Source organism: Pan troglodytes, chromosome 11 (assembly GCF_028858775.2).
Source record: "Pan troglodytes isolate AG18354 chromosome 11, NHGRI_mPanTro3-v2.0_pri, whole genome shotgun sequence".
NCBI lineage: Eukaryota > Metazoa > Chordata > Mammalia > Primates > Hominidae > Pan > Pan troglodytes.
Window position 1 is genome coordinate 112,527,562 of NC_072409.2, and position 27,900 is coordinate 112,555,461.

Genomic DNA, 27,900 nt, shown 5'->3' on the forward strand with positions numbered 1-27,900 from the left:
ATTCTATGTATATATTGGGCACTGTGGCTACATATGTAAGTGAAAAAGATAAGGATAGTCCATGCATTCATGGAGTTTATAGTCTTGTTGGAGAGACAGTTACACTATAGATGTGATAATTGCTGTGTACTGAGTGAAGATAGTATGCTATAGGAATACCAGGAGGACACTAGATTCGGACTTGTTAAGAGCAAGATGGAAAAGCAGTGGTTGTTGGGGAAGCTATCAGGGGAAAGTAGGATTTCTCCTGAGACCTGAAAGACAAAGTGAAGATTAGAGGAGGTAAGAAGGAAAAATTGTTTCAAGCAGAAGAAACTGCCTGTTCAAATGTCCCCAGGGTTGGCCGAGTCAGTGGCTCATGTCTGTAATCCCAGGATTTTGGGAGGCTGAGGCAGGTGGATCACTTGAGTCCAGGACTTTGAGACTAGGGTGGGCAACATGGTGAAACCCTGTCTCTACAAAAAAATCCAAAAAATTAGCCGTCAGGCGTGATGGCACGTGCACATGGTCCCAGCTACTAAGGAGGCTGAGATGGGAGGATCACCAGGGACTGGGAGGTTGAGGCTGCAGAGTGAGCCAAGTTTGTGCCACTGCACTGCAGCCTGGGCAACAGAGTGAGACCTTGTCTCAAAAAAAAACAAAACAAGACAAAAAACCAAATGCCCCACGTTCGGGGAACTGTGGGTAGTTCCATAAGGCTGGATTGTATATAAACTTGGGAAGACAGTAGGCAGAAGCTATATTCTAAAGAGCCTCCTAAGCCTTGTTAAGTAAGGGTTTGCAGTTTATCCTGAGGGCACTGAGAACCTATTGTAGGTAGTGGCCTGAACTCTAGGGATCTGTGTGGCGAGATATAGATATGTGGGTGTATTTTTGAGATATAATTAGGAAGCAGACTCAGTAATTTATTAAATTTGGAAGATGAGAGAAAAAAAGAAATCTGGCTCTTACCTTTAGCTTCTTTGAGAAAAAAGGATGCCAAGATGACTGGATCCCAAGATTACCACTTTTATCTTATGCCGTCAGTAGAATTTTGAATTCATTGAGGGCAGACGGTGTATTCCCCAAGGCATGTAACAGCAGTTATTGGCAGAAAGTTTAATAGAAAAGATGAAAATCTAAATTGAATTTTGATGATTTCATGTGAACAGGTGGACTTGTAATGATGATAGTCTATTTAAAAAGATTCAATGGGTAGTTAAAAATCTAGAACTGTAGCTCAATAGAAGGAAGGATTATTGACTAGAGTTACAGATTTGGGAATTATTCACATATGGATAATAGTTATTAGTGGCTAAACTCTTTAAAACAGAGTTTTAAAAACACAGTGTTGAGAGAGCAGAAAAACACCCCAGCTCAACTCTTTTTTGTTTGTTTGTTTTGGTTTTTTTTTCTGTTCAAAGGGACGCAATTAAACTTCTGAGGCAAACAGAAAGACTGGCCAGACAGGTAGGAAGAAAACCAGAAAAATTGAATGTCTTGGAAGGCAAGGAGGAAGCTTTTTGATAAAAGAGATTGTCATTGATTTCAAGTATAATTTGATAGTACAATGAGTGTGAAAAATAAGAAAAGGTCATAGAATTTGCAGATTAAAAGATTGTTCCTTAGTGACTTTGGAAAAGTTGATCTTCTCTTGGAGGGATGTGGCAGAAACTAAATAACAAACTGTCAGCAGTTGAGTAGAATGGGCAGAAATGAAGACAGTGGCTGTAGATAACTCTTCTGAACAAGTTTGGTGGTGAAAGAAGTGATTGGGATGTTACACTTAATGCATTATCAAGGAAAAAGAAGAGTTTTTTCCCCATTTTAGTCTCCATCGAAGACCACCAAAGTATGAGAGAGATGACATTGAAACTTATTACATGAAATTTCACAGTTATCTAAAATATTATATAATGACAACTATATTTTTGTAAAGAATTTACAGTTGATTTTGAGCATTATAATAAACCTAGTTAAGGATATTAACTTAAAGATTTATGAGATAGCCTAGGATAACCAACTTTAGATGATATAGCTATATAGTAAGGAGATTTTAAAGGAATTATTGTTTCTGGAGGCAAGAAAATGCTTCATACCAAATTGGAAGGACAGCCATCCATGGAGTGCATCACCAGTTCCCATAGATAAGTACCAGTGGAACTGTTTGTAATTCAGTATAGATGACTTATTTGAAATTTTACTGATTTTTACAGAGAAATAATTTTTCTGTTAAGTATCTGAATTTACACTATTGGCTATAGTCTTTAATCTGTTTACATTTTTCTCCTTTGGCCAAGTCTTTATTCCAAGTGTATATACATATACATGTAATGAAAATCAATGTAAAAATTTAATAGCATTATGTTTTACAGCAAGTGTTTTCAGAATTTATGTGTATATGAATATATAGAGGTTTTTTTGAGGTCCACCTACACCCATGTTCACTACATTTGCCAGAATGGCAGTAATGAGAATTCAGTTCTTTAAGATATTGTACATTTAAAATGGGGTATATTGTTTCCATTATTAGCAATGTTATTATACAGTATTATTTTCCTCTTTTAGATGTGTTGATCTCTTTGAGTCTGTCATTAGAATAGTTAGGAACTGCAAAAGACTCTATTTTGCACTTTTATTAAAAGAAAAAGAGATGAGAGAAAAAAATTCTTGTGTAGGCAAGATAATCTAGAGGAACACTGTCATTGGAGTCTTTTCTGATATGAAGAAAATTAAGAATTTCTGTTCTGGCTGTCACTCCCTGTAAAATCTAAAGGAAACTCTGTTTGGTGCAGTACTACCTGCTCGTTTCTTTTGTGGCTCTGTAAATAATGCTGCCTTTTAAGCCAATCTTTGCCTCCCTTTGCTCCTGTCCTGTATGTCTTTCCAGCAGTTTGGCTTCAGTGTTAAGGGATTGTTTTATTTTCGTTTTTGGTAATTAGTCCTTTAAGATAAAAATTACAGTAATTTCATTTCTTTCTTTAAGTAATAGTTTTTCATAATCTATTCTGAGTCAAGGAAAGAATTAGTTAAGAGAAAACCTTTGAAAAGTGAAAAAAGTTACCCAGGCAACCTGTATATGTTACCAGTGTGCTGATTAATCATCTTCAACATTAATCACTGTCATCAGTTATCACAGGAAGATGACTGCTGAACAGTCTACACTATTATCATTCCTTCATTTTTCTACAGATCAATTTAGTACAAAGATTTATTGTACACAGTCATGAGGATTACAACATCAAACCTAAATAAAGAGGCAGCGTTTTTATAATACAGAAAATCATGAATTTTTTTACATTCCTCATTTACTTGATTTATCGATTTGATAAAGCCCTGTGTTTTACAATGAATACATTTTTCACAAAGATGTGTTTTAAATAAAGAAAGGTTGGTGTTTGACAACAGTTTATAGCTTAACTAGTTTTTTCATTTGTACTGGGTGAAGGTGGAAGAAAGCCAAGTGTTTTATATTCGTAGGTGAAGCAATCAGCTCAATATATGTTTTGTCAGAGTTTTAAGAAATTAAATTTAGTACGTGACTATTTAAACATATATTTAAATGTAGTACGTGACTAAACATATGTTTAAAATACATATATATGTGTAACATATATATGCATTAATAATTTCTACTATGCCCCATCATTGTACATTGTCTTTCTAGAAGATGCCTAATGTCCTTAGGTGTTTTTTTGTTGTTGTTAGAGTTATCTTAATATTGTTCATTATCTACTCCAGAATAGTTGGAATTGTGTACATTTTGTACTAAATTTATGTTAAATGTCAGTAATTTCCTCCCCAAAAGCACTGCTCATTTTAGTTGTCTTAATTTTAATAGAAATCTTAATCGCTATAGACACTATATATGCTACTATTATTTTCCAGCATTTATTTAGGAATGCTGATGCTGAATCAGAGCATTAGTAATAGAAGTATTAAATATAAATATATATAAATATAAATGCTGCAGAACTTCAATTACAATAATTTTGGGTCTATGTTTTAAAAATAGTAATTTTCACCTGCAAAACATGTATTTTTTTCTGTAAATGGCATTTCTGTGATCTTATGTTGAATCAGGTTTCTAATGCTCTTGTAAATAAGTTATTCTTGAATATGGTCACATTTTAGATGTCGTTTATTTTTACTATACCCATTAAGTAACTATCATAATAATTTTGGTTAATTCGGTTCAAGTAGGAATTGGAACTAGCATCTTTTGTCTTTCTATGCTAAGGATAAAGGAAGGAAATTCTCTGTTGAGCTTGAAAATTAAATTACAGGTCTTTGTTTTCTATACTGAATTTAAACCTATTACATTCCTCAGTGTTAAAAATAATACAGTAAGTGTAGTGGAACCAAACTTTGCAGACTTTGCTCTTTAGGAGAGCAAATTATTTCAGGATGAAAGACCCCAATAAAAATTAGGTGGATACTACCTATTTTTAAGCTAGCCCAGTAACATAGTTCTGTTTGATAAGTAATTGATTAGGTCAGACTATTAATCCATTTAATCTGGCATGTACATTGTGAGTGATAAAAGGAATCCAACTGTGAATTTGAGTGTATTAAATAATCTTCAGGAAGTTCCACAAAAAACATTTGAATGCCTTAAAACTTGCAATAATGCATGTTTGTTCCAAACACATTTGCTTTGCCTAGGTTTTACCCATCAGGTTGAAGAAATGCTAATCTTGTTCCATTCAGCATCTTGGTTTTTGCAATATCTTTTCCTTCTCCTAGGGGTTAATTAGCCTTCTTTCAAAATGTGGCCTATTTAGCTGTAGATTCGCATGATTCAGCCAGAGCTGGCTGTACAAAGCAGAACCGTTAACAGGCGGGTGTGTCCAACTGTTTAATTAGCCAGAATAAAAAGGTCCTTTGTCAAACAAGCATCTGTTGCTCATGACACACCTGACAGCCACATTAGGCGAGGATGACTAGACTGAAATTGTGCATGTCTCTCCTGTAAGAATATACAACTCATTTACATATGGGCTGCATCATTGACAAACTGCAGGGGTTTATTTAGCTTATCAAAATGGATTAATGTGACGGCATTTGTGACTGATAAACAAATATCACTTGAAAGAAGGCTGTGAAGGAACTAAACTAACCAAATTACTCCCAAACATAAACAAAACACCAGAAACCACTGCTGGATGAATGGGAGCACCTCAAATATACTCATAAGCTATTATGCTGGGAGTAAAACAAAACCTAAAATGGAGCATGCTAGGGCACTGCTCTCATGTGATGATCCTTACTTTGCAGAAATGTTGGAAGCCTACCAGAATACTATGAATGTGTCAGTGGGCTTAAATGATCTGTTTTAGCAAAATTTGGCGGGAGGGTTATACTCCTCAAACATGCTTTAACATTCTAATTAATCTGCTGTTTTTATCAGGTCTTCAGAATTAATCACTAAAAATGCCTCTGGAAAAATACGTATTAGTTGGGTTTTATGGTCTCTGTTGAAAGAGAAGAAATACTTCCTAACTTTGGTGTCAGAGAGAGGGGATGTCTTTCTGTTGTTGTTGGAAGTGTAAATCATGTAATATCGATTGAGAACCCCAAAGATTGCTGTCTAGACCAACAGTCTCTAGCTTTTCTTTGGAAGCCCTATCATCATGATATTGCAAAGCAGTCTATGTACTGGTTGACATCATGCGCTTTAGAGACAGACAGACATCAAGTGAATTCAGGCTTTTTCTCTTACTAGTTGTGTGGCTTTTGGCAAATTATTTAATCCATTTGTGCCTCAGTTTCTTTATTTGTTAAATGGGGATAACACCTCCATCAGGGGGTTCTTCTGAAGATTGAACTAGAAAATGTATTGAAAGCACTTAGTGTAGTGCCTGGCACCAGGGAAAAACTATTACATGAGAGGCCAAATTATGAACTTTTCAGTTAATCTGTGGAAGGGTTATGATTGATACCCTCTAATGTCATAAAGCTTGGCAAAGAGAGCCTCTCTGTCAAGGCTGAAGGTAGTAAAATCAGAGGAAAATGAAATTGTGTCTATGAAGGAAAATGGAGACACAAAAGAGAGACTAAGTTTTGATCAACTGGCATGACCCTATAATCCAAGAGCCAAGTAGATCAGACCTATGAGCAGTAATTTGGGAATAAACAGAACATATACTAGGACTTGGTTGATACTTGATGTGATACTTGGTTGTGCAGGACTAGGCTTTATGTAACAGTTTGGATGTGGTTTATAGGTACAGCTGGAGGCTTGATGGAAAGTTCTCCGTGACTCTCTAGCTTTATGTTTTACAACCATTGTTTTTTACCTATCTTATTTCCCCTACTCTATTCTATAAGATTCCTCCTATTAAGTAGTTGGACAACTTTTTCTTTTTTTCCTGTCTCATTCTAAAAATTCATCAGTTCGCCTTTCTTACTTGTCTTTGTGCAGCGTCTGTATGGCCTTCAGTAAGTGATGTATCATCTCTGGGCCTCAGTTAACTCATCTTTAAAATAAGGAAAATCATAGTTTTAATCTAGTGATACATCTAGTGATAAAATCACTAGTTTTAATCTAGTGATACATTTCTAGCAGTAAAATGGTCTAAACTTGGGTATTACTTTTCTGTGTAAAATTAATATAAATGTCATCAATATTGTTTCAAACCCAAAAAGCAATTTTCATTTTTTTTTTTTTGAGACGGAGTCTCGCTCTGTCATCCAGGCTGGAGTGCAGTGGAATGATCTTGGCTCACCGCAACCTCTGCCTCCCAGGTTCAAGTGACTCTCCTGCTGCAGCCTCCTGAGTAGCTGGGATTACAGGCGTGCACCACCATGCCTGGCTAATTTTTGTATTTTAGTAGAGACGGGGTTTCACCATGTTGTTCAGGCTGGTCTCAAACTCCTGACCTTGAGATCTGCCCCGCTTGGCCTCCCAAAGTGGTGGGCTTACAAGCGTGAGCCACTGCCCCTGGCCCCCTCAAAAAGCAATTTTCTACTTTCAATCTTTATTTGTAGAAATAGATTTCTGATTACCCTCAAAAGAGTCACAAACTCAAATGCCTATAGAGGCCATTCAATTGAAAAGAGTATAACCATTTAAATAATTTGCCTATAGAACACATAATATGTGCTCACCTCTTTAAAATTTTCAGATGTTTTAAGAAATTCTGGAAATTTGTTTCTTTTTTGTTTTTTGTTTTGAGATGGAGTTTTGGTCTTGTCGCCCAGGCTGGAGTGCAATGGTGAGATCTCAGCTCACTGCAACCTCTGCCTCCCAGGTTCAAGGGATTCTCCTGTCTCAGCCTCCATAGTAGCTGGGATTACAGGTGCCCACCACCACGACCAGCTAATTTTTTTTTTTTTTTTTTTTTAAGCAGAGATGGGGTTTCACCATATTGTCCAGGGTGGTCTTGAACTCCTGACCTCAGGTGATTCACCCACCTTGGCCTCCCAAAGTGTTGGGATTACAGGCATGAACCACTGTGCCCGGCCTGGAAATTTGTTTTTTAGTTCAAAGTTTTCTGATTTTTAAATGTTAGCAATTAAGAATTTTGTAATCACTCTGAGTCAAACAAAACCCGAGTGGGGAGTCGAATGTAGTCCATAGAAGGCCAATTTCCAAATCTATGCCTTTTATCTTCTGATATGCTCTCCCAGGTGGCTTATTGGGAGTTGTTAAGAATTACTTTAAAGGTAGTTTTAATTTTTAAAGAGAACTTTTTTCTTTACATTCTTGCATGTGTTTGATCTAAAACAGTTGATGTCAAAGTGTGGGTCATATACCAAAAAAAGTATGTAGAGTAGTCTGTAATACAATGTATGTGCAAACAAGTTAGACTCTGGAACATTCCCATCCAGCTCTGGGGGAAATAGGAGGCAGATTTAGTGCGAGTGACATCATTGTAAGAAACTCATCTACTCTTAGTTGAACAGCTTAAAGGAGAAGCTATAACTGGCAACGCTGTCTTCCTCATCTGTACACTAAACTGACAGAGGCCACCAGCCATCTTGGAGTTGACAAGAGAGGCTGAAAAAGACCTCACAGAAGATGATATCTAATGTCTGGTTCATTCCTTATTCTTTGCAGAAAAGCATTGCCTCACTCTTACTAATAATTCCTCTGCTATAGCACAAATGGCATATAAATGTGTAATAAATCAAAGGACCCTGGCTTTTGCTTTCTTTTTTAGGGATTTTTTTTTTTTGTTTCCCGTCTGTGGTAGAAGAAAGAGGAAGAGGCACAGACTGGGTTCTTAATTTGTGTATTCTCTCCCCAAATTTTGAGAACTATTGGTCCTCTAGTAATACTCGTTAGGCAAGAATTTTGTGTAGTAAAAAATAGTGTCATTCTCAAACATTTTTGGTCATTTCTGTGGTCTTAATGCTGGTTCAAAGATTGTGTGTGTGTGTGTGTGTGTGTGTTTGGAGATCAGTACTACATTTAAATAAACCACCATTTTTGAGATTTCACATAAAAATCTGGACTTTCAGTTTCTTTCGGAAAATGGAAGGAAGTTTCCCACATACTCACAATATGCTGGAGCTGAGCATTAGCTAACCCATCTAGGAGTATTAGCCACTGAATTTATCACTTTCCATTTATTTTGTAAACTCCTAGCCACTTTTGCTCTCTGTGCCTGAGGTTCCTCATTTGTAAATGCAGATTATAGTCATACCAACTGCACTGAGTTGTTACATGGATTCATTTTTAAATTAATAAATATATCAAGCATTTAAAAGAATTATTAGCGTATGTTAAACAATCAATGCTAGTTGTTACTGCTATACCTTTTGTATGTACAAGGTTTATTGTGCTGCTTTAGAGGTTTGACTAACAAAAGAATGAGAAAATAATCACCTAAAAAGATGCCAATGTCAAAGTGTAGAAAGAAAATTAAGCACAGAGTCAAAGTGAAAAAGCCCAGTCCCAAGTCTACTGCTGTCACCTTGAACAAGTCTCTTAATCTCTCTGGGTTTTAGGTTCCTCGTTTACAAAAGAAGAAGAATAGATGCATTGTCTTCAGAGGTCCGTTTCTGAAATTGAATATGATAGAAGGTTTTGGGGGAAAATTAGAAGAAGTCATGCTGTGACAACAGATGCCAAGAGGGGTTAATTTTCTCCTTGAAAAACTGAATACTCTTTCAAAAATTTCTTAGTTAAAAATTAATGTTCACTATATTTCATATAGATTTAAACTATGATGCAGTGCTTTTCTTATGCTACCAATTAAACACTGTTTCTCTTGCTCCATTCCTCCAGGAAAGAAAATTAGAAATCTGGTCTTTGCTCAATAGCAAGGAAATTCATATTTATTTTATTGAATGCATAAGTAGTAAAAGGGGATGTCAAGGCCAGGAAGACGGAGAAAGCATACCTGTTAGAGTAAACAATGGCAGGTCAGGCAAAACTGAGAAACGTGGCATGTTTAATTGTGAATGAGAGAAAGTACATGTCTTTGTTTACAAATCTCATTTACATGATAGTAGTCTCTCTCATCTTTCAACTGTATTAAATGTTATGGATTTGGGGCTATCTTTGTATAAGACTATAATCGAATTTTGATTTTAGTACCATATTATACCATACACAAAATTAGTTAACTTGATTCTTTGGCTAAGTTTAGGGCATATCAGTTGGCTTTTGGATATACGTTAATTGTTTTAGATCACCAAATAGTAAGTTTTAAAGTTGGAAAGGACCTTAGAAATGATTTACTCTATTTATGCAGCCAAAAGACACATGAAAAAATGCTCATCATCACTGGCCATCAGAGAAATGCAAATCAAAACCACAATGAGATACCATCTCACACCAGTTAGAATGGCGATCATTAAAAAGTCAGGAAACAACAGGTGCTGGAGAGGATGTGGAGAAATAGGGACACTTTTACACTGTTGGTGGGACTGTAAACTAGTTCAACCATTGTGGAAGTCAGTGTGGCGATTCCTCAGGGATCTAGAACTAGAAATACCATTTGACCCAGCCATCCCGTTACTGGGTATATACCCAAAGGATTATAAGTCATGCTGCTATAAAGACACACGACACATATGTTTACTGCGGCACTATTCACAACAGCAAAGACTCGGAACAAAGCCAAATGTCCAACAATGATAGACTGGATTAAGAAAATGTGGCATGTAGACACAATGGAATACTATGCAGCCATAAAAAATGATGAGTTCATGTCCTTTGTAGGGACATGGATGAAGCTGGAAACCATCATTCTCAGTAAACTATCGCAAGGACAAAAAACCAAACACCGCATGTTCTCACTCATAGGTGGGAATTGAACAATGAGAACACATGGACACAGGAAGGAGATCATCACACACCAGGGCCTGTTGTGGGGTGGGGGGATGGGGGAGGGATAGCATTAGGAGATATACCTAATGCTAGATGACGAGTTAATGGGTGCAGCACACCAACATGGCACATGTATACATATGTAACTGACCTGCACGTTGTGCACATGTACCCTAAAACAAAGTATTAAAAAAAAAAAGAAATGATTTACTCTAAATTATATTCTGGTGACATCCTGACAGCCTATAAAAGTGTCAAGAAAGTAGAATTCATGACATTTACATCCAGATTGGGTTTGTGTTCTGAGAATTTAGAACATTTTGATATAATTTTGGATGATAGTTTATAAAGGGATTTAAACAATTTATAACAAATGAGATAGAAGGTAGCTTTCAATGAAATTTAACCTGGATAGTCTCAGGATAAGAGGTGCTAATGGGAATTTTTTTTAAAGAATGTGGATTAGTAATTATTTATAAAGTGGCAGAATGACCATACACATGCACAGACTGTCATGGTAGTATGTTGGGATAAGAGGTATGAGAGTTGAAAGTTAGTTTCAGTATAGGATTTTAAGAACAATTGTAAGGAAGCTAGTCATGCCGGAGTGACATTTTAAACTTTAATTTCATTTTAATCTATTTCAGAGACCATCATGCAGACATCAGAGACTGGGTCGGACACAGGCTCGACAGTGACCTTACAAACATCTGTGGCTAGTCAAGCAGCAGTGCCTACGCAGGTGGTACAGCAAGTACCAGTACAACAACAGGTAAGGAGCTGCTGCTCTTAGAAAAGATGCTGTTACTTTCATTATGTTGGCTGTCCAACATACCTGTATCCAAAAATTATTTGAACTTTACTGTCTTGCTATGATAGGCATACTTCAGTTTTTAGGTTCATTCAGCAAATGTTTCTTGAGCATTTCTTGGATGTGCCAGGTTCTTTCTGTGCTAGGCTATAGGGATACAAAAATGAATACTCAAGTTATAATCTGTATTCTCAAACAGCCTGTCTTGACTCCTAAAGTGAGTTATTTTTTCTGATATGACCACTCAAAGTTTTCTCCTTCTCTTCTTCTCTCCTCATTGTTTATCACAACTTTCTATTTCTTTCATATTGAAATGTCGCAATATTATACTTTATTTAGTTGGCTCACAGTAGTACTTAATAGGATGCATGCACCTTCCAGGCAGGGATTTTGCCTTTGTGGTATTTTAGAAAGTGCCTTTGCATTAGGTGGTTGATAAATACTGTTGAATGAAAATAGAGTAATCTTCAAGGTCTGGAGATCTGACTCAAGCTATTTAAAAAGTTGGGAGTGAATTCATCATCAGATATTTACTACAGGTCTTATTCATACGCAGGGCAGTTGGCTTGTTTTGCAAAGATACTGACAAAGTAATGCTGTTCATGTATGTGGATTGTGAACACACTGGCCTGTGATTTCTTCTAAAGAGTGGTGAGAACATAAGTGAGAAAGATCATATGTCATATAACATTATCTTGAGATTCAAGATTTGCCTATAATTTCTTAGTATTAAAGAGACTCCTTAGCAAACATTGCTCTTACAATTATAAATAAGTGGTTAGGCAGAAGGATACAGATGGGTTATAGATGATGAAGGACATTTTTATAATTGATAGATGCAAGGTTATATTCTTTACAGGATATAGAATTGGGTTGGGCAGGGGGTGTGCTGGAATCGTACAGAAGTCATTGGCTTTTAGGATAAGTAAAGACATCTGAAATAATCGTCTTGTGTTTGTTTTGTTTTGTTTTGTTTTTTGAGACGGGAGTCTCGCTGTCTCCCAGGCTGCAGTGCACTGGCATCATCTCAGCTCACCGCAAGCTCTGCCTCCCGGGTTCACGCCATTCTCCTGCCTCAGCCTCCAGAATAGCTGGGACTACAGGTGCCTGCCACCACGCCTGGCTAATTTTTTGTATTTTTAGTAGAGACGGGGTTTCACCATGTTAGCCAGGATGGTCTCGATCTCCTGACCTCGTGATCCGCCCACCTCAACCTCCCAAAGTGCTGGGATTACAGGCATGAGCTACTGTGCCCGGCCATTTTGTGTTTATTTTTTAAACATTTTAAAAAAAATCTTAGCATACTCTGCCATATATACATATACATCTTTCCCATCCCTCAAGCTCCCAGTTTATTAGATTGAACTATATATAGTTTTGATCTACAAAAAGTGTTACATGTTTCAATCTATTGCTTATGTTCCTTTTATTTCTTTTAAGCATATTCTCTCTTTTTTAAAATTGTAGATCCAGAGGATACATGTGCAGGTTTGCTTTATGGCTAAATTACATAATGGTGGGGTTTGGGCTTCTAGCGTACCCAGTACCCAAATAGTGAACATTGTACCCAATAGGTAATTTTTCAACACTTATCCCCTTCCCACCCTCTCTCCTTTTAGAGTCCCCAGTATCTCTTATTGTCATCTTTATGTTCATGTGTACCAATTGTTTAGCGCCCACTTTATTGGTTATGTGTTTATCTTTTTATATATATTTTTTAACCATTAAAAATGAGTCTTCAAAATGGTGATTTAAAAGGCTCTGTTATTATTAATGCCATCACCAATTTTAAGACTCTGAACCTTATTGAGAAAGGGCTAGCTTATGTCATGTCATCTGAAGAGCAAGTAAAGAACAATTCAGACATTGTTATAACTAAGTTTAAAAAGATAACAGTTATCTTTTTAAAGGCAATGTTGAACATTTAACTCACTCTGGTTTTCATCTCTGTAGAAGAATGGTTTTGAGAGAGTGCCTATCACTAACAAGAGTGTGATGGAAATAGTGTTCCTATCTCTGGAAGGTGCCTTCTGTAAACATGAAAAAAAAGTTTTCTTTTTATTGAATTTACATATTATCAAATATTTACACCAGGTCTTAATAGGGTATATAATAGTATAAAGACTCAAAAAACTAGCAAGTTCTGTTATTTTAAAAAAATGGTCTTTAACCTCCCCCATTCTCCCACAAACCACTCCTCATAGGCAACTACATTGACCTCTTTAAACCTGTTTTTCTGATATTTACCTCCATTTATGTAAATATAGTATACTTATTTTACTGCAGCTTGATTTTTTAGTTTTAAGCATTTTAAACATTATCTTAGCATGCCCTTCTTTTGGTCCCTAACACAACACACACACACCCTGACCCACCCACCCTTCCTGTCCTTTATGTTCTTGACAGATTGAACCATATGTGTTTTTTTATGTACAAAAACAATAATTTCATGTCTCAACCTATAAGTTATATTTTAATTTCAGTAAATTCAGTAAATTCAGTGCTTATATTACCATGATATATAAATGCTTTTCAAATCCAGCCTTGTAGTAAACAGTGATTACCTTCCTTTCCTGTAAAACTCATTTATTTTTCTTAGATTTAATGATTGTGTTTCTTCTAGTTTGCAGGATTGCCATGGACAAGCCAAACACCAATCTGATTTCTGATCTTTTTTATGTGGTTTATGTGATTTTTTTTTTCTCTGAAACTTTGTAGAATATTTGAAATTCCAGTTTTATGAACTTTATGATGATGTGCATTGATGCAGGCCTATTTTCAAATACTGTGCTAGAACCTTCATGGGCCATTTCAGTCTGGACATTCGTGCTTTTTCATTTCTGGGAAACTTTATTCAGTTTTTTCATTTATGATTACCTCTCCCTCTGCTTTCTTGTTTTTTTCACTTTCTGGACTTTTTTTGTTCTATTTTCAATTTCATTGTTCAGGCCTTCTATTATTTTTAATTTCTATCACTTTTTTTTTAATTTTCAGGAACTTTTAAAAAATTCCTATGTGTTCCTTTTCGTAATATCATGTTTTAATTCATGGTTTTCTTTTTCCTTTCTGAAGATATTAATTTTTTTTAACTTGCTGAAATTTTTTTCTCTTTACATAGTCTGTTTCTTTTAAGGTACTCTGTTCTGTTTTGTTTTGTTTTTTACTATGTCTCTGTCTTTCATGTTAAAAGCTTTTCTCTGATGTCTGACAATCTGTGGGTGTTTATCCATATTTTAAAATGTGGATATAAGACGCTGATTTGAATGCATGAGTGAGTCTTGTTGACTTCAAAATGGGGTCATCTGACTGACAAGGCTTTTTCATTAAGAACCCTCTAATGTTCAGTATATTTGTTTGCCCTCTTTGGCTGGTCAATTTTTTTAAGAAGACTTGTCCAACTTCCTGCCTAGTGGGGGAATGCTTGGCTGCCTGGGAGCTGAGTTGCGGAAAGAGTTGGGTATTTATTGCGTGAATTTAATTAATCTTTCTCTTTTTTCATGTGTTATTACCCATGTTTGGTATTCCTCAATGAAGAGATTAAGCCAAAGAACAAACCTCCAAACATTTTACTAAAGTTAGGGAAAGCCAGTTACCTTACTGCATAGGGGTTGGTAGAGGGAACCTGATTGCTTCTTAAGTAGAATCACATTTTATATTAAATACATATATTAAAAACAAAAATTGGATTGCTGTCAGAAGTGGAAAATCAGTGTCACTAGCCATAAATAGAAGATTATACATACACACCCTCACCACCCCCACCACTTCATTCTTGGCCTCATAAGAAATAATCTTGTGTACACCTGGACCACACTTTGGAAAAAACATTGTACTGTGCCATATGGCTCACTCCCAGCAGGCATATTTTTCATTTCCTCAAGTTAGCTTTTTCTTCTGGGACATTCAAGGCAGGTGATACCTTATATTCCTTTACACCGAGCAAAGAAGGTGAGAACACTCATTTTCTTTTTGTCAACAAAGTGTTTTATTTCACGCAGTTTTTTGCTGTGATATTTGCCTGGAGACCCTTGTTATGTTGTCCTCCCAGACTTATTTAGAAGCATGTTTTTCTTCTTTGTCATTATTTTTCTTTTTTTGTCTTAAGTAGAATAGTGTCATGTTTGAAGCTCCCCAGTATATTCCAGTTGTGTCCCCGTGGATGTCAATTTTCTATAACTGATAAGATTCGTGCTATAATTCCTATTCCTCTGACATGCCTATAATGTTTGAATTGTTAATGTGCTGCTGTTATCTTGGGTTTGCAAACTATAGTAAAATGCCTTTAAAAGTTTCCAGCTTTTGTTACTGACCCATAATGGATATAGAAATCATGATATTGATGTCAAAGGTAGTTACTTCTATTGATTCAACTTTTCATTGTAACTTTGCTTTGTTGATTTTGACATAAAGAGAAAGTTTATAGCTAATGTTTTAAAATTTTGAGACATTCAATATTATATATAGGTTGGTGCAAAAGTAATTGCGGTTTTTGCCATTAATTTAATTTTTGCACCAACCTAATATACTGGAATGATGAGTGTATTAGTCCATTTTCATACTAGTAATAAAGACATACATGAGACTGGGTAATTTATACAGGAAAAAGCATTTAAGGGACTTACAGTTCATGTGGCTGGGGAGGCCTCACAATCATGGCAGAAGGCAAGGGGGAACAAGTCATGTCTTACACAGATGGCAGCAGGTAAAGAGAGAGAGCTTGTGCAGGGAAACTCCCATTTTTAAAACCATCAGATCTCATAAGAATTACTGACTATCACGAGACCAGCACAGAAAAGACCTGCCCTCATGAGTCAATTGCCTCCCACCGGGTTCCTCCCACAACAATGTGGGAATTGTGGGAATTACAATTCAAGATGAGGCTTGGGTGGGGACATAGCAATTCCCCACAAGTTTGCTCCAGTTCCCAACAAGTTTCTCACCTCCATCTGCGACCACTTCAGCCTGAATTTCATAGTCCGTATCATTATCAGCATTTTGGTCAAAGCCATTCAACAAGTCTCTAGGGAGTTCCAAACTTTCTCACATTTTTCTGACTTCTTCTGAGTTCTCCGAACTGTTCCAACCTCTGCCTGTTATCCAGTTCACTTCTACATTTTTGGGTATCTTTTACACTTTGACATTTTGGGGTATCTTTTCAACAGTGCCTCACTTTACTGGTACCAATTTACTTTACCACCCCAACATGATTCAATCACCTACCACAGGGTTGCTCCCAAGACATGTGGGAATTGTGGGAGTTATAATTCAAGATGAAATTTGGGTGAGGACACAGGCAAACCATATCAATGAGAAACCAGAAAATTTCAGGATTGCAGTATTATACACTTCTTCTGTTTCTTCAAAGCCATAAGGCTTCTAATTTCACCGTGTAGTAAGTACCGAATAAAACAATTCTAAAATTGTTTTTATGATTTTTTGTTTATTTTATATGACCTCAAGTATCCATTTGTCACACTTTCTTAGACAATATGGTTCAGGGATAGAGAATTCTGAACAAAGAATAGCAGGATCTTACTATGTACAGGGCGAATATTACTTACCTGAAATGCCTGGGAACAGAAGTACTTTTGCTTTGGAACTTTTTTCAGATTGTGGTATATTTGCATATACATAATGAGAGATCTTGGGGGTGGGACCCAGCATTAAACATGAAATATATGTTTTTTTATATATACCTTATACACATAGCCTGAAGGTGAGTTTATACAATATTTTAAGTAATTTTGTGCAGGCTATTACTTGAGGTTGGGTGTGGAATTTTCTTCTTGTGGTGTCATACTGGCACTCAAAAAGTTGAGAATTTTGGAGCATTTCAGCATTTGGATTTTCAGATTAGGGATACTCAATCTGAAATGCTATATGAAATTTCCTATCGTTTCATGATCTCACAAAACATCAGAGTCTTATTTCCAAATATAGACATTGTTGCCCAATTCAATAAAATTGATAAAAATATCTAAGTATCTTGATTAGAAACTCAAATTTTGATTTTACCCATCCTATCATCTTTATAAAGACTTTTTGGACCAATGGGTCTCTATAGAATATGACTAGAAATGGATTGCTCCTTCTCCTCATCCTTCATCCTTGAATGATTTGGTAAAGAGTTTCTTGTAGATTATTCTTTGTTTTTCATTTTATGCCTCAACCTAGGAGGTCGTCTAACCCCTGCTTGTCCTAGAACTGAGTTAAACATCCAGGAGAAAGACAAAGGAAAATGTCTTCCTACTATTCCATAGCCAGCCAGATTAGTTTTCTTTTCAAGGTAGAACTTTGACAGAAGTCAGAAGTTTCATTCTTTATTATAATCTTGGGCTCCAGGTATTCCACAAGTACTGCTAACATTGAGGATAATTTCTAAGCCATCTTGACCACAGCTCTAAGATTTTTTTCCTCCCTTTTAAGTTTTTCAGTTTTAACTGCCTTTGCAACTATAGTCCTCCTCTCTACTACCTCTGTCTGTCTTACCTCTTTCTTGGAGAAGAGCACAAATCTTTTTCTCTCAAAATGACTAAATGTATTGTCTCTATATTGTTTCTTCTAAATGTAACACATGAAGTATAGTGGAGTCCTGGGGTTCAGGGACTTCTATTGAGTTCAAAGCAAGATTTTTTTTTTTTCAAAGAAGCTTTCAATTTTGCTGAAATTTTTTTATGATTAGAAATTGTAGTCTTTACCTTTTCCTGCTAAGGGACTCAGAGAGTTTGTTTCTGGTAGATTTTTGGTTTGTAATTGGGATATTTGAAACCCCTTTTTATGCCATAAAAGCTCCTTTCAAGACTATATTCAGGAAAGAACATTTGTTTTTTTCTATAAATTGCCTAGATAGACTAGAGAAGGACACTTTGTTCATAATCTGAGTCATTAAAAGGAATAGAATAGCTAGTTGGCTATGTTGGTTTCTTTTTGGTTAGTATCAGTCTATCACACATTTAGCCTTTCCACATAAAATATGGTACATCCTGCAAACTGAGCATATTATCCTTGTGGTCAAAAAGATAAATGACATTTTCTTTGGGGAACAAATCTAACCAGAGTTGTAAATTAGGTTGCAGGAGAAGGGCAATCTTCAAGTAAGGTAAGATTTAAATGAATAGTCTCCATTAGATCTCTTTATTTTGGGTATCTACAAAATGATCTGTTAATCTTTAGGAAATAGATTTTAGTAATTTAAGTGTAATATGAATACTTCTCAGATCCTCACATTCCGTAGACCATAGTTTCAATACTGGGTCATTTCCATCTTCACTTCTGTTGGCCATATTCTGAGTAGTATGTCGTTACAACCAGTAAGAAACCCTGATAATTAGAATTATACCGATGATAAAGTTTATTGTCATGAAAGCAATCAGTAGTGATTTTTAAAAATTGCCTATAGTTTGTTAAATTCATAATAGAGTATTCTGTTGGATCAAATTTTGATCAAAAGTATCTTAAATGAATTTGTTAGTTTGGGGAGCTATGCCCAAGATAGTGCACTCCATCATGCTTGTCTTTATCTTTCTTTTCTGTTCAGGGTCAAGAGGTTTGCTTTCTGTGAATCCTAGCATTGATGGACATGAATAGAATTCTTTTCATTTGAGACCATTATTTCATATAATCAGCTGAAGCAAAGGCATTTTTCTCCGGTTTGCTCTTATTTGGGACTTGATTCCCATTGGCTTGGTTCCCTGAGGGGGGACAGTGTTCTCATAATTAAGACTGTGGCAGACATCCTGAAAGATTGAGTTATATTTTAAAATGAATTCCAAATGAATGTCTTTTTGAAAAAAAAAGACAATGATTTTAGTTCTTGGAGAGATTTATTTTTAGAACCAGAACTGCAAAATTTTGGTATCCAATATAAAGAAGTAAGGTGTTTTGGAGGACCATGCTGATTTACAATGGAAATAAATCTTGCTGTGCCAATCCAATATTAAGGCCCTTTTGTTGACCATCTCTACTGAATAGTTAAAAAATGAGAGCTCTACTATTTAAGTAGTTGAGTAATAGTATGCTTTGATTCTCTATTAAGTAATTAAAAAAATTTTTTTTTATCCAGAGTTAGATCATTGTGATCAGTTCTAGATACCATGTTCTAAGAGGAATGTGCCAGGCACTATGTTAAATGCTGGGGTTTCTAAGAAAATTTGACATGGTATTTGATGGGTAGGAAGTCAGCTTTTGAAGAAAATACAAGTTTGATGGAATTGGATACAAAGTGCTTAGGAGCAAAGATGGAAGATTGTCTTTGGGAGTGAGGGTCAATAATGTGACACCAAAGTTGTGACCCTTGAGCTGCATGCTGAAGGAAAAGTTGGAATTCACAAGAAAAACAAACTGGAAGAGGGTATCTCTGGTAAAGGAAAGCATGAAAGATTTCAAGTGAAATAAGGCAATCTGTGAAGGTGATTGGGGAGAGGAACCTGGGAAGTGAGGCATATGGAACAGTGTTGCACAAGAGCCTCTTTGCAGAAGGTTGGATCAGATGACTCATTTGTGATACCTTCATATGTGTCCCCTCCCTAGCATTTTCATTTTCTTCCTACTCAGTTGACTTATTTCATTAGGTATTCCCCGACTGCCAATTTTCCTGATAAGAGACATATGTACTTGTCTACTACATTTCCTTTTTGTATGTTCAGTTCTTAATCCTATGAAATTTGGATTCTCCCCATCCAACTTGAAACTGTGCACTTCTGGACAAGCTAAATCCAACATTATTTTCTAGGATCTTTCTGGATTTTTCTTTGACACTTGATACTATTGACTATTATCTCTTTTTTCTTCCATGGCTTCTGGGCTTCCTCTTGTATTTCTTTGAGGACTACTTCATAAAGGGAAGCAGATTTTGTGGAAATTGAGTGGGCTTTATTGTTGGAAGGCATAAATTCAAATCCTGGCTCTGGTCCTTTCTACTTATATGACTGGGCAACTTATTGGCTTTTTCTGAAACTCAGTTTTCTCTTCTATAAAATAATTGTAACAATATCTTGCTCATTTATAGCTAAAAGTATTAAATAATACTTCTGCTAAAATATTTAGGGTAGTACCTGATTATAATAAGCCTTTAATACATTTATTATTTTTTACTATTATTATTTTCTTTGTTATTATTAATAGTAGTAATAGTAGTAGAATTCATGATCTTCTAAAAAAATTTGGAATTTTTAAACTCCTTTTTTTGTAACTTTGGCTTTTGGCCACTTTCTCTTTGTTCTCACTTTCAAGTAACTTATCCTCTGTAGCTATTTTAGAAACCAGTGCTGCTTTCATTTTCTTTACTAGTCAAGAACTTTTGTTCCTCCTTCCTTGTATTGGACTGGATTGTGAGTCAGGGAGGCTCAGACTCTAGATCAGAACCAACACCAACTTCCTCTGATCTGCAGGGGTGGTGGTGGTGTCTTTCACTTTGAATAGGCACCCAGTGTAGTCATCAGTCGTTTGAAAAAATGCCAGACAATTTCTCAATAAAGATACCTCCACCATTTTATCTACCTCATAAAATATAATAGTTTTGGATCAAGTGTGGCATTGTGATAGGATTTAAGACTTTAGGAAATTAGGGTGGAAATAATATATTATTATCTTAGATGACCTTATTGGAATTTGAGTTTCTAGTTAGAAAAGGCTTAAACTATTCCTTTAGTGCAACTATTCCCAAGGACGTCCCAGAGTTGAATTGCAAGGAGTTTTCTTTTCTTTTCTTTTCTTTTTTTTAAGACAGGCTGGAGTGCAATGGTGCGATCTTGGCTCACTGCAACCTCTGCCTCCTGGGTTCAAGTGATTCTCCTGCCTCAGCCTCTTGAGTAGCTGGGATTACAGGCGCACACTGCCATGCCAAGCTAAATTTTGTACTTTTAGTAGAGACGGGGTTTCACCATGTTGGCCAGGCTAGTCTTGAACTCACCTTAGGTGATCTACCCGTCTCAGCCTCCGAAAGTTCTCAGATTATAGGTGTGAGCCACTGCACCCGGCCAGGAGTTTTCTTCTTCAACAAATCACTTACTGTATAAGACTATGTATAGACTTACTTTAGTTGATTCCATAGTTTTGTTCTTAGAGACATACAATTTCTTTCCTATTAATATCTAATTTGCCTATCAAACTATCAATTTTAACATTAGTTCTTTTTTTGCTGGGAAAATTCAATGTGTCCTATAAAATGTTTTACATGAGTAGAAAATAGAAAACTTTAGGATAACTGGCACCTGTACTTACATATAATTTGAACAGTTTGCAACATAATTTAAACAGAGCATCTACCCTTTTGCCATAGCAAATTAGAAGAATTATTTATGTGTGCTAAAAATACACCCTCATTCTAATAGATCTCAATGTATAGCTGAGTCTGTTTGTCATCAGTGTGTCAAAGAAAGGTAAACTTTAAGGTCGAAATCAAAATTGTCATTTATAGTATGAGCTGGTCAAGGAAGTTTCCCCAGAGGGACTGACTTTTAAGCTAAGATTTGAGGAATAGAGGTAACAGTGAGGGAATAAAAGGAAGTGTTTATTCAGGGAAGTGAGTGTATGAAGACCTGGCACAAGAGAGGAGCTGGTGGGTTTGTGGAGTTGAAACAGAGTCTATATGGCTGGGGGAGAGCGTGGGAAGGGTGTGGTAAGAGTTGAAGTAGGGTGTTAGGTGGCACCTGGACAGGTGTCTTGGTATCTTGAGCTTATGAATAATATTTCAGTCTGCACTATAAGCTATTTAAGTTTTCAATAATAGCTATCATTTTGAATTTACCTACCATTTTACTTCTGTCAGAAGTCCAGTTGAAACAATGGATCATAGTAATAGAAGCTACAATCTACTGAGCATCTTATTATGTGTCCCTATGCTTAATGCATGGCTCATTATTTCTCAAGCTTAAAACAACCCTGCAAGGTAGTTGGTATTATCTGCCTTTTATGGGCGAGGAAACTGGGCCTAAAGGAATTTAAATAACTTGTTTTTGGTAATAGCCACTTGGTCTTGACAGCCTGTGCTTGTATTTGAGAAGTATACTCCAGGACAGTAATTATAAAATGAATGTATGTGAGCTTGATGTTACATTGCTTTCAGGAGTGGGGCACATACTATCTATTTAGCAAATGATTCTTTTTTTCAGAGGCTCTTTCATGAAACCAGTAAATACTTGGCCAGTAGTAAATGCTCAATATGTATTGGAGGAATACACTAAATAATGCAAACACTGAGGTATTCTATAGTGTCATTGTGTATGTGGAGAGGAAAGGACTTGAGCCTTGCTCACTTAGTTTCCTGCTGCCCCGATAGCAGCTCTTTACATGCCTTTGTGGAACCTCTAGGGATTTATGGAACACAGTTTGAGAATCATCTTTTCTCCTGGATACTTCTGTAGCCAAATGAATCGGTCATCAAAAAATTTCAAGCTCTGTATCAAATTGAACCACTATGTCAGAGGGTTAATTTAATGGAGCACTTACTTTTCTGTCCCTGAAAAATAATTATTGTACTTTTTTATAAATCCAGGGCTGATTTTAGAAATAGATACACAAGTTATGCCTTTTTATTTTCTTTGAAAATGTGTGTTGAAAGTTTTACATATCTTCTAGAATTTATCAGGTTTTCCGCTTACCAGAAACCCCCATCCCCATGCAGAACACTCTCTCCCTGCCTGAAACAAAATAAAACAAAACAAAACTTGTGTTGACATCAGTCAAACCATTTCTGAAAAGACTCTGATGGTTCATTTTCCTTACAGCCCTTGTGAACTTATAGGCTTTCTATTTAAAGCAAACTGGAGCCACTCTCTTTGTCCTGGCTGCCTAGTAACTCAGTGCTAAGTCTTAAGTATAATATTTTAACTAATATACCTTGCTTTAGCCATTTTTTTTTTTTTTTGGCCAAGAGTCATTCTCAAGTCATCTGACTTCATGAGCTCTTAAGCTCTACTTCCAGAGATAAAGCAGTCAGATGAATTAAACAAGATAAACTGTTAAGTGCTATAAGCCCTCTGACAGCTGTACTAAACATGGCAACCCCATGGTAAAGAACATAATTTACTTTATGTCAAGAAGGATTAATTTAGCTCTGTCAATCACTATGCATTATCAAGAAATGTCACAAGCAGAAGTAGTAAAGCAAAGAAGAGCACCCAGGATATAAAGGACTATTTGAGCAAAATAACTAGCAAATTTAAAAAAGTGATCCTTGAACCTCCTATGCCCTACCTAAACTCAGACTCTAAGTATGAACATCAATAAATATAGAACCTTAAAAAAAGAGTGGAAAATGATAAAATCCATGTAGTAAAATGTTAGCATCTGGGTAATCTGCGGAAAGGAATATTTTGTATAATTCTTGCAATTTTTCTAGGAATCTGAAGTTGTATTAAAAGAAGAACATTTTAAAATAAATAACTTTGCCAATCTGAAATAAGTTCAAAAAGTGATAATATGAGCTACTAATAAATTATAGTCAATAGACATAGGTATTTATTTAGTGTTTTATCTTTAAACAAATAAAAACTGAAACTTTGCCATATATATTCTAAGCAATAAGAGCTCTTAAAAAAGTATCCAGTTTGAACCACTTTATTGTCACCTAGAAAAATGTATAGCGAAAAATAAATTTTGAGGTTTTGCCTAATTTTCTCTACATTTCCTATCAACTCTTGTCTTGAAAATTACTATCAAGAAAATAAATTTGTTTGAAAAACACATAAAACAGATGATAATTAAGAATGACAGGTACTCTAAAGGACTATTTTTAAAACAGGTGTGTATAAGGAATTGTTGGTACAATTGGACTACTTTACAAACCTCATTGCTAGAAAATACAAACTAAGTGATTCTCAAGAAAAAGACAAAAGCATTAAAAATTAGAAATCAGGTACTAAACTAAAAAATTATGATTAGCCAGTTTGTGGCTTTGCTTTTTGTTTTAATTAGTAGGATATATATTCTAGTAGACTGAAGGCCCACAGTTTCCACCCCAATCTCTAAGAAAAGCTAGCATAATTAAATCAATTGATCAGTATTTTTTTAAAAAAGTTAAACTCACCCAAATTCATATTATAATTGACATATTAATTATTGAATGTGGGGCAGAATACAGATTTTTAAATTACATACAAAGGTACAACTTTTCATCTTTTTATAATTTAAATTCTTAAATGTTGCTTTAAAAGATTATATTTTATTTCTGTAAAGTATAATTTTAACAAGTGACTTTTAAAAGTAAGCCTCAGGCCAAGTGTGGTGGCATGTGCCTATAGTCCCAACTACTTGGGAGGCTTAGCAGGAAGATCACTGAAGCCCAGGAGTTTAAAACTGCTGTGAGCTGTGATCACCACTACATCTCTAGCCTGGGTGACAGATGGAAGGGGGACAAAGGAGATAGAGTGGAGTCTGTTTTTCCCGTAACATATAATAAATTTATATATTAACCTCAAGGTGTCAAATGGAGAAAAGTGGAACGTGCTCCAGTTGAAACAACAAGCAAACAAACAAACAAACAAAAAAGTAAGGCTCAAAACTGAAAGTAGTAATATATATAACTTTTTATTTCTGGTTTACAGATTGGCCAAGCTGTTTTTTGTAAATCTGCTTAGCTAACCAAGGGCATGATTTTTCATGATTCTTGTTTCTCTGTCTCCCTTTATTATTTGGTGTTTCTGGGTTATTAAGTATTGATAGCTTTGGATCCTGTTAAATCTGTGCTTTTTATTAGTAGTAATTTCAGCTATTTATAAATAGTATGATTAAAGAAGAGAAATCAAGGAAAAGATATATATATAAGAAAATATGAAGAACGGAATTATATTCTTAAATAAAAATGCTTATGAATATAATTAGGTTTAAAGAAGCATTGTCCCATTTGTGAATCTCAAGTTAACTTTCTATCTCATCATTAGCAGAATTAAACCATAATACAGATTTACATGTTTTCTTTTTGTTTGTAAACAAATCTATAAAATCTGTATGTTGAAATGATTGTTGAAATGATAGAGCAAAATTATTTCTGAAGTTTTTTGGAAAGTGATACTAAATAAATTAATTTTACTTTGAACAAACCTAAGCTTCAGATCCCAGTAATAATCTTTTTATTGATTTTTTTCTTATGGGACTGATAAGATCATCAATTACAGTCCTGTTTATGACCATTAATAACATAATTATTCTACAAAAAGCCTTTTTACCAATAATTTTGGGAATTTTTTTTGGTCTTTGTTTTGGGCTTATTTTCAAGGTTTTTCCTTGAATTTGAGGTTCCCTTGACTTTGAGGGTTTGTTGCCTATGGGTTCATTGATTTGGTAGACAGTTATAATATTTAAAACTCATGATTATGCTTAATTTTCCCAAGCACTTTTAGAAATACATTTTGAAAAATGGAGTGTTTCTTTAATTATTTTAATTAGATATTAAAAATATCTAATTTTAAAGATATCTAGATTAGATATAAAAATAACAAAGCAACAGTGCATCAGAGAAGTTGAGAAACTTTATCATGGGAAAAAAGTGATCTAGAGAAGCTAGTGTAATAAAACAAATTCATACTCTTTAAAGCTCAGTATAAAAATGTTCAGTATAAAAATAGCACTACTAAGAATGCTAATTAATTAGATGGTTCTTAACTAATTGTGCTAAATCTAAGTAGACAATTTATTTCCCATGGAAAATATTGTTAATGTTTGAGCTTAAATTATATTTCTGTCTTCATTTTGGTTGGTAATACTTCAAGTCAGCATTCATTTAATGTGGTTTTTGTCCTGTTTCTTATGAAGCAGTAATAATATTGCTCTAAAATATTAGAGATATGAACTAAAGGGATAGTGACTTGAATTTGATCTAATGAGATGTAGGTGAATCAAAATGCCAGGTCTGCCACTTACAAGCTATATGGTGTTAAGCAAGTCACTTCAACCTTCCTGAGCTTCACTTTTTATAATACTGATTGAGCATCTGTTATGAGCCATGAACCGTGTTTAGTGCTGTGATATGAAGAATGTTGATGTTAGGTCAAAGAGACTGGTAGGTAAACAGAAGATGACATAAAGAATGGTAATGTCTGAGGTATACATAGGGGATGTGGGAGCAAACAGGTGAGTCAGTTGATGGGAGGAGGAAACTGGGAAACTTTCTAGAGAGGGTGGTACTTCTTCAGGGTACCACCAGTCTTAGTTTTCTTATCTTTGAAATATAATTTGCCCATAATGAGGCTGGGTGCAGTGGCTCATGCCTGTAATCCCAGCACTTTGGGAGGCTGAGGCTGGTGGATCACCTGAGGTCGGGAGCTCAAGACCAGCCTGACCAACATGGTGAAACCCTCATCTCTACTAAATACAAAAACTTCACCAGGCATGGTGGTGCATGCCTGTAATCCCAGCTACTTGCGATGTGGAGGCAGGAGAATCGCTTGAACCTGGGAGGCAGAGGTTGCAGTGAGCTGAGATCACACCATTGTACTCCAGCCTGGCAACAAGAGCAAAACTCTGTCTCAAAAATAAAAAATTAAAGTAAATAAATAAATAAATAAATAAATAAATTGCCCATAAGTTATAAAGGTCAAATGAAAAAATAATTGATGTAGTGGTGCTCTGCAAACTGCAAAGTGTTTTACAGATATAAGTACAAATTATTGATCTGTACGTCACATACTTTGCTGAGAACTGGAGATATGCAAATGGTTGCAAAGAGTAGTGTTTCTCAAAGTGTGGTATATGGATGTATTCTCAGTTATCTCTGTGTGTGTGTGCAGGTGTATGTGCTTATTTAGATAAAATTTATAATGAAACTACAAATTGAATCTATTAACAGATGAGCTGAATAACCACATTATAACTGAGATTTCCACTCAATTTCCGTGTGTTTCATATTTGCCTATGATCTTTTTCATTCTAGGTTAAACCACTTTAATTGTCTTGCGCTAATGAGGAAAAAGAGAACCAGTCTTAATATGAAAATGTTAAAGCTAAGTGATATCACAGGCAAATTGAATAAAAAAAAACCCAACCTCATTGTACTAGTTGGTCCCACACTGTCATTGTTTATACCTTGCTTTATGCTTGCTTATGTTTTAATAATATTTTGTAGAGGTCAGCAGTCATGACCCCAGGGAAGCCTTCTTGATCGTCCTATCTAGATTAACTTTCCTTTATGCACTCTCCTAGCCCATGTGCCTTTCCTTCACAGACTGTTTCATTAGTATGGTCTTAATTGATTCATGTAATTAGTGTCTCTCCGCAAAACTGTAATGTACATTGATGATCCAGGGACCATGTCTCCCTTTGCTCCCACTGTAGTCGAACCTTGCATGCACTGTATGTCTGGCACATAATGGGTCCTCAGTAAATGTTTGTTGAAATAATGAGTGAACTAGGTTATGACTGAGTTGCCTTCTAAATTGACAGTAATTTATTTACATGTTTAGTGTTAAATATGTACAGGCACACACTCCAATTTTTAAACTATAATTTCTGAATAGCGTAAGCAGTCACTATCTGATGTATCCAAAATGGAGCATCTCTATTCTAGGTTAGTGCAACAAGACTTACTAGAATATGAGAAAGAAGGCCGGGCATGGTAGTTCACGCCTGTAATCCCAGCACTTTGGGAGGCTGAGGCAGACGGACCACCTGAGGTCAGGAGTTTGAAACCAGCCTGGCCAACATGATGAAACCCCATCTCTACTCAAAACACAAAATTAGATGGGGATGGTGGAGCATGCCTGTAACCCTAGCTACTTGGGAAGGTGAAGCAGGAGAATCGCTTGAACCCGGGAGGCAGAGGTTGCAGTGAGCCAAGATTGCACCATTGCACTCCAACCTGGGTGACAAGAGTGAAACTCCATCTCAAAAAACA

At 35.6% G+C, this 27,900-nt stretch overlaps 1 protein-coding gene across 50 annotated transcripts in view; it reads left to right on the forward strand.

The window, feature by feature from the left end:
- Window positions 1-27,900, forward strand: part of RFX3 (regulatory factor X3) — a 308,560-nt gene that overhangs the window by 118,982 nt on the left and 161,678 nt on the right. For 48 of the 50 annotated variants that reach the window (XM_016960369.4, XM_063787175.1, XM_054657801.2 and 45 more), the window contains 1 exon segment: window positions 10,909-11,033. In XM_016960369.4, the coding sequence (XP_016815858.1) occupies window positions 10,917-11,033 (117 nt within the window). In that variant the 5' untranslated portion in view covers window positions 10,909-10,916. 50 annotated transcript variants of the gene reach the window in all.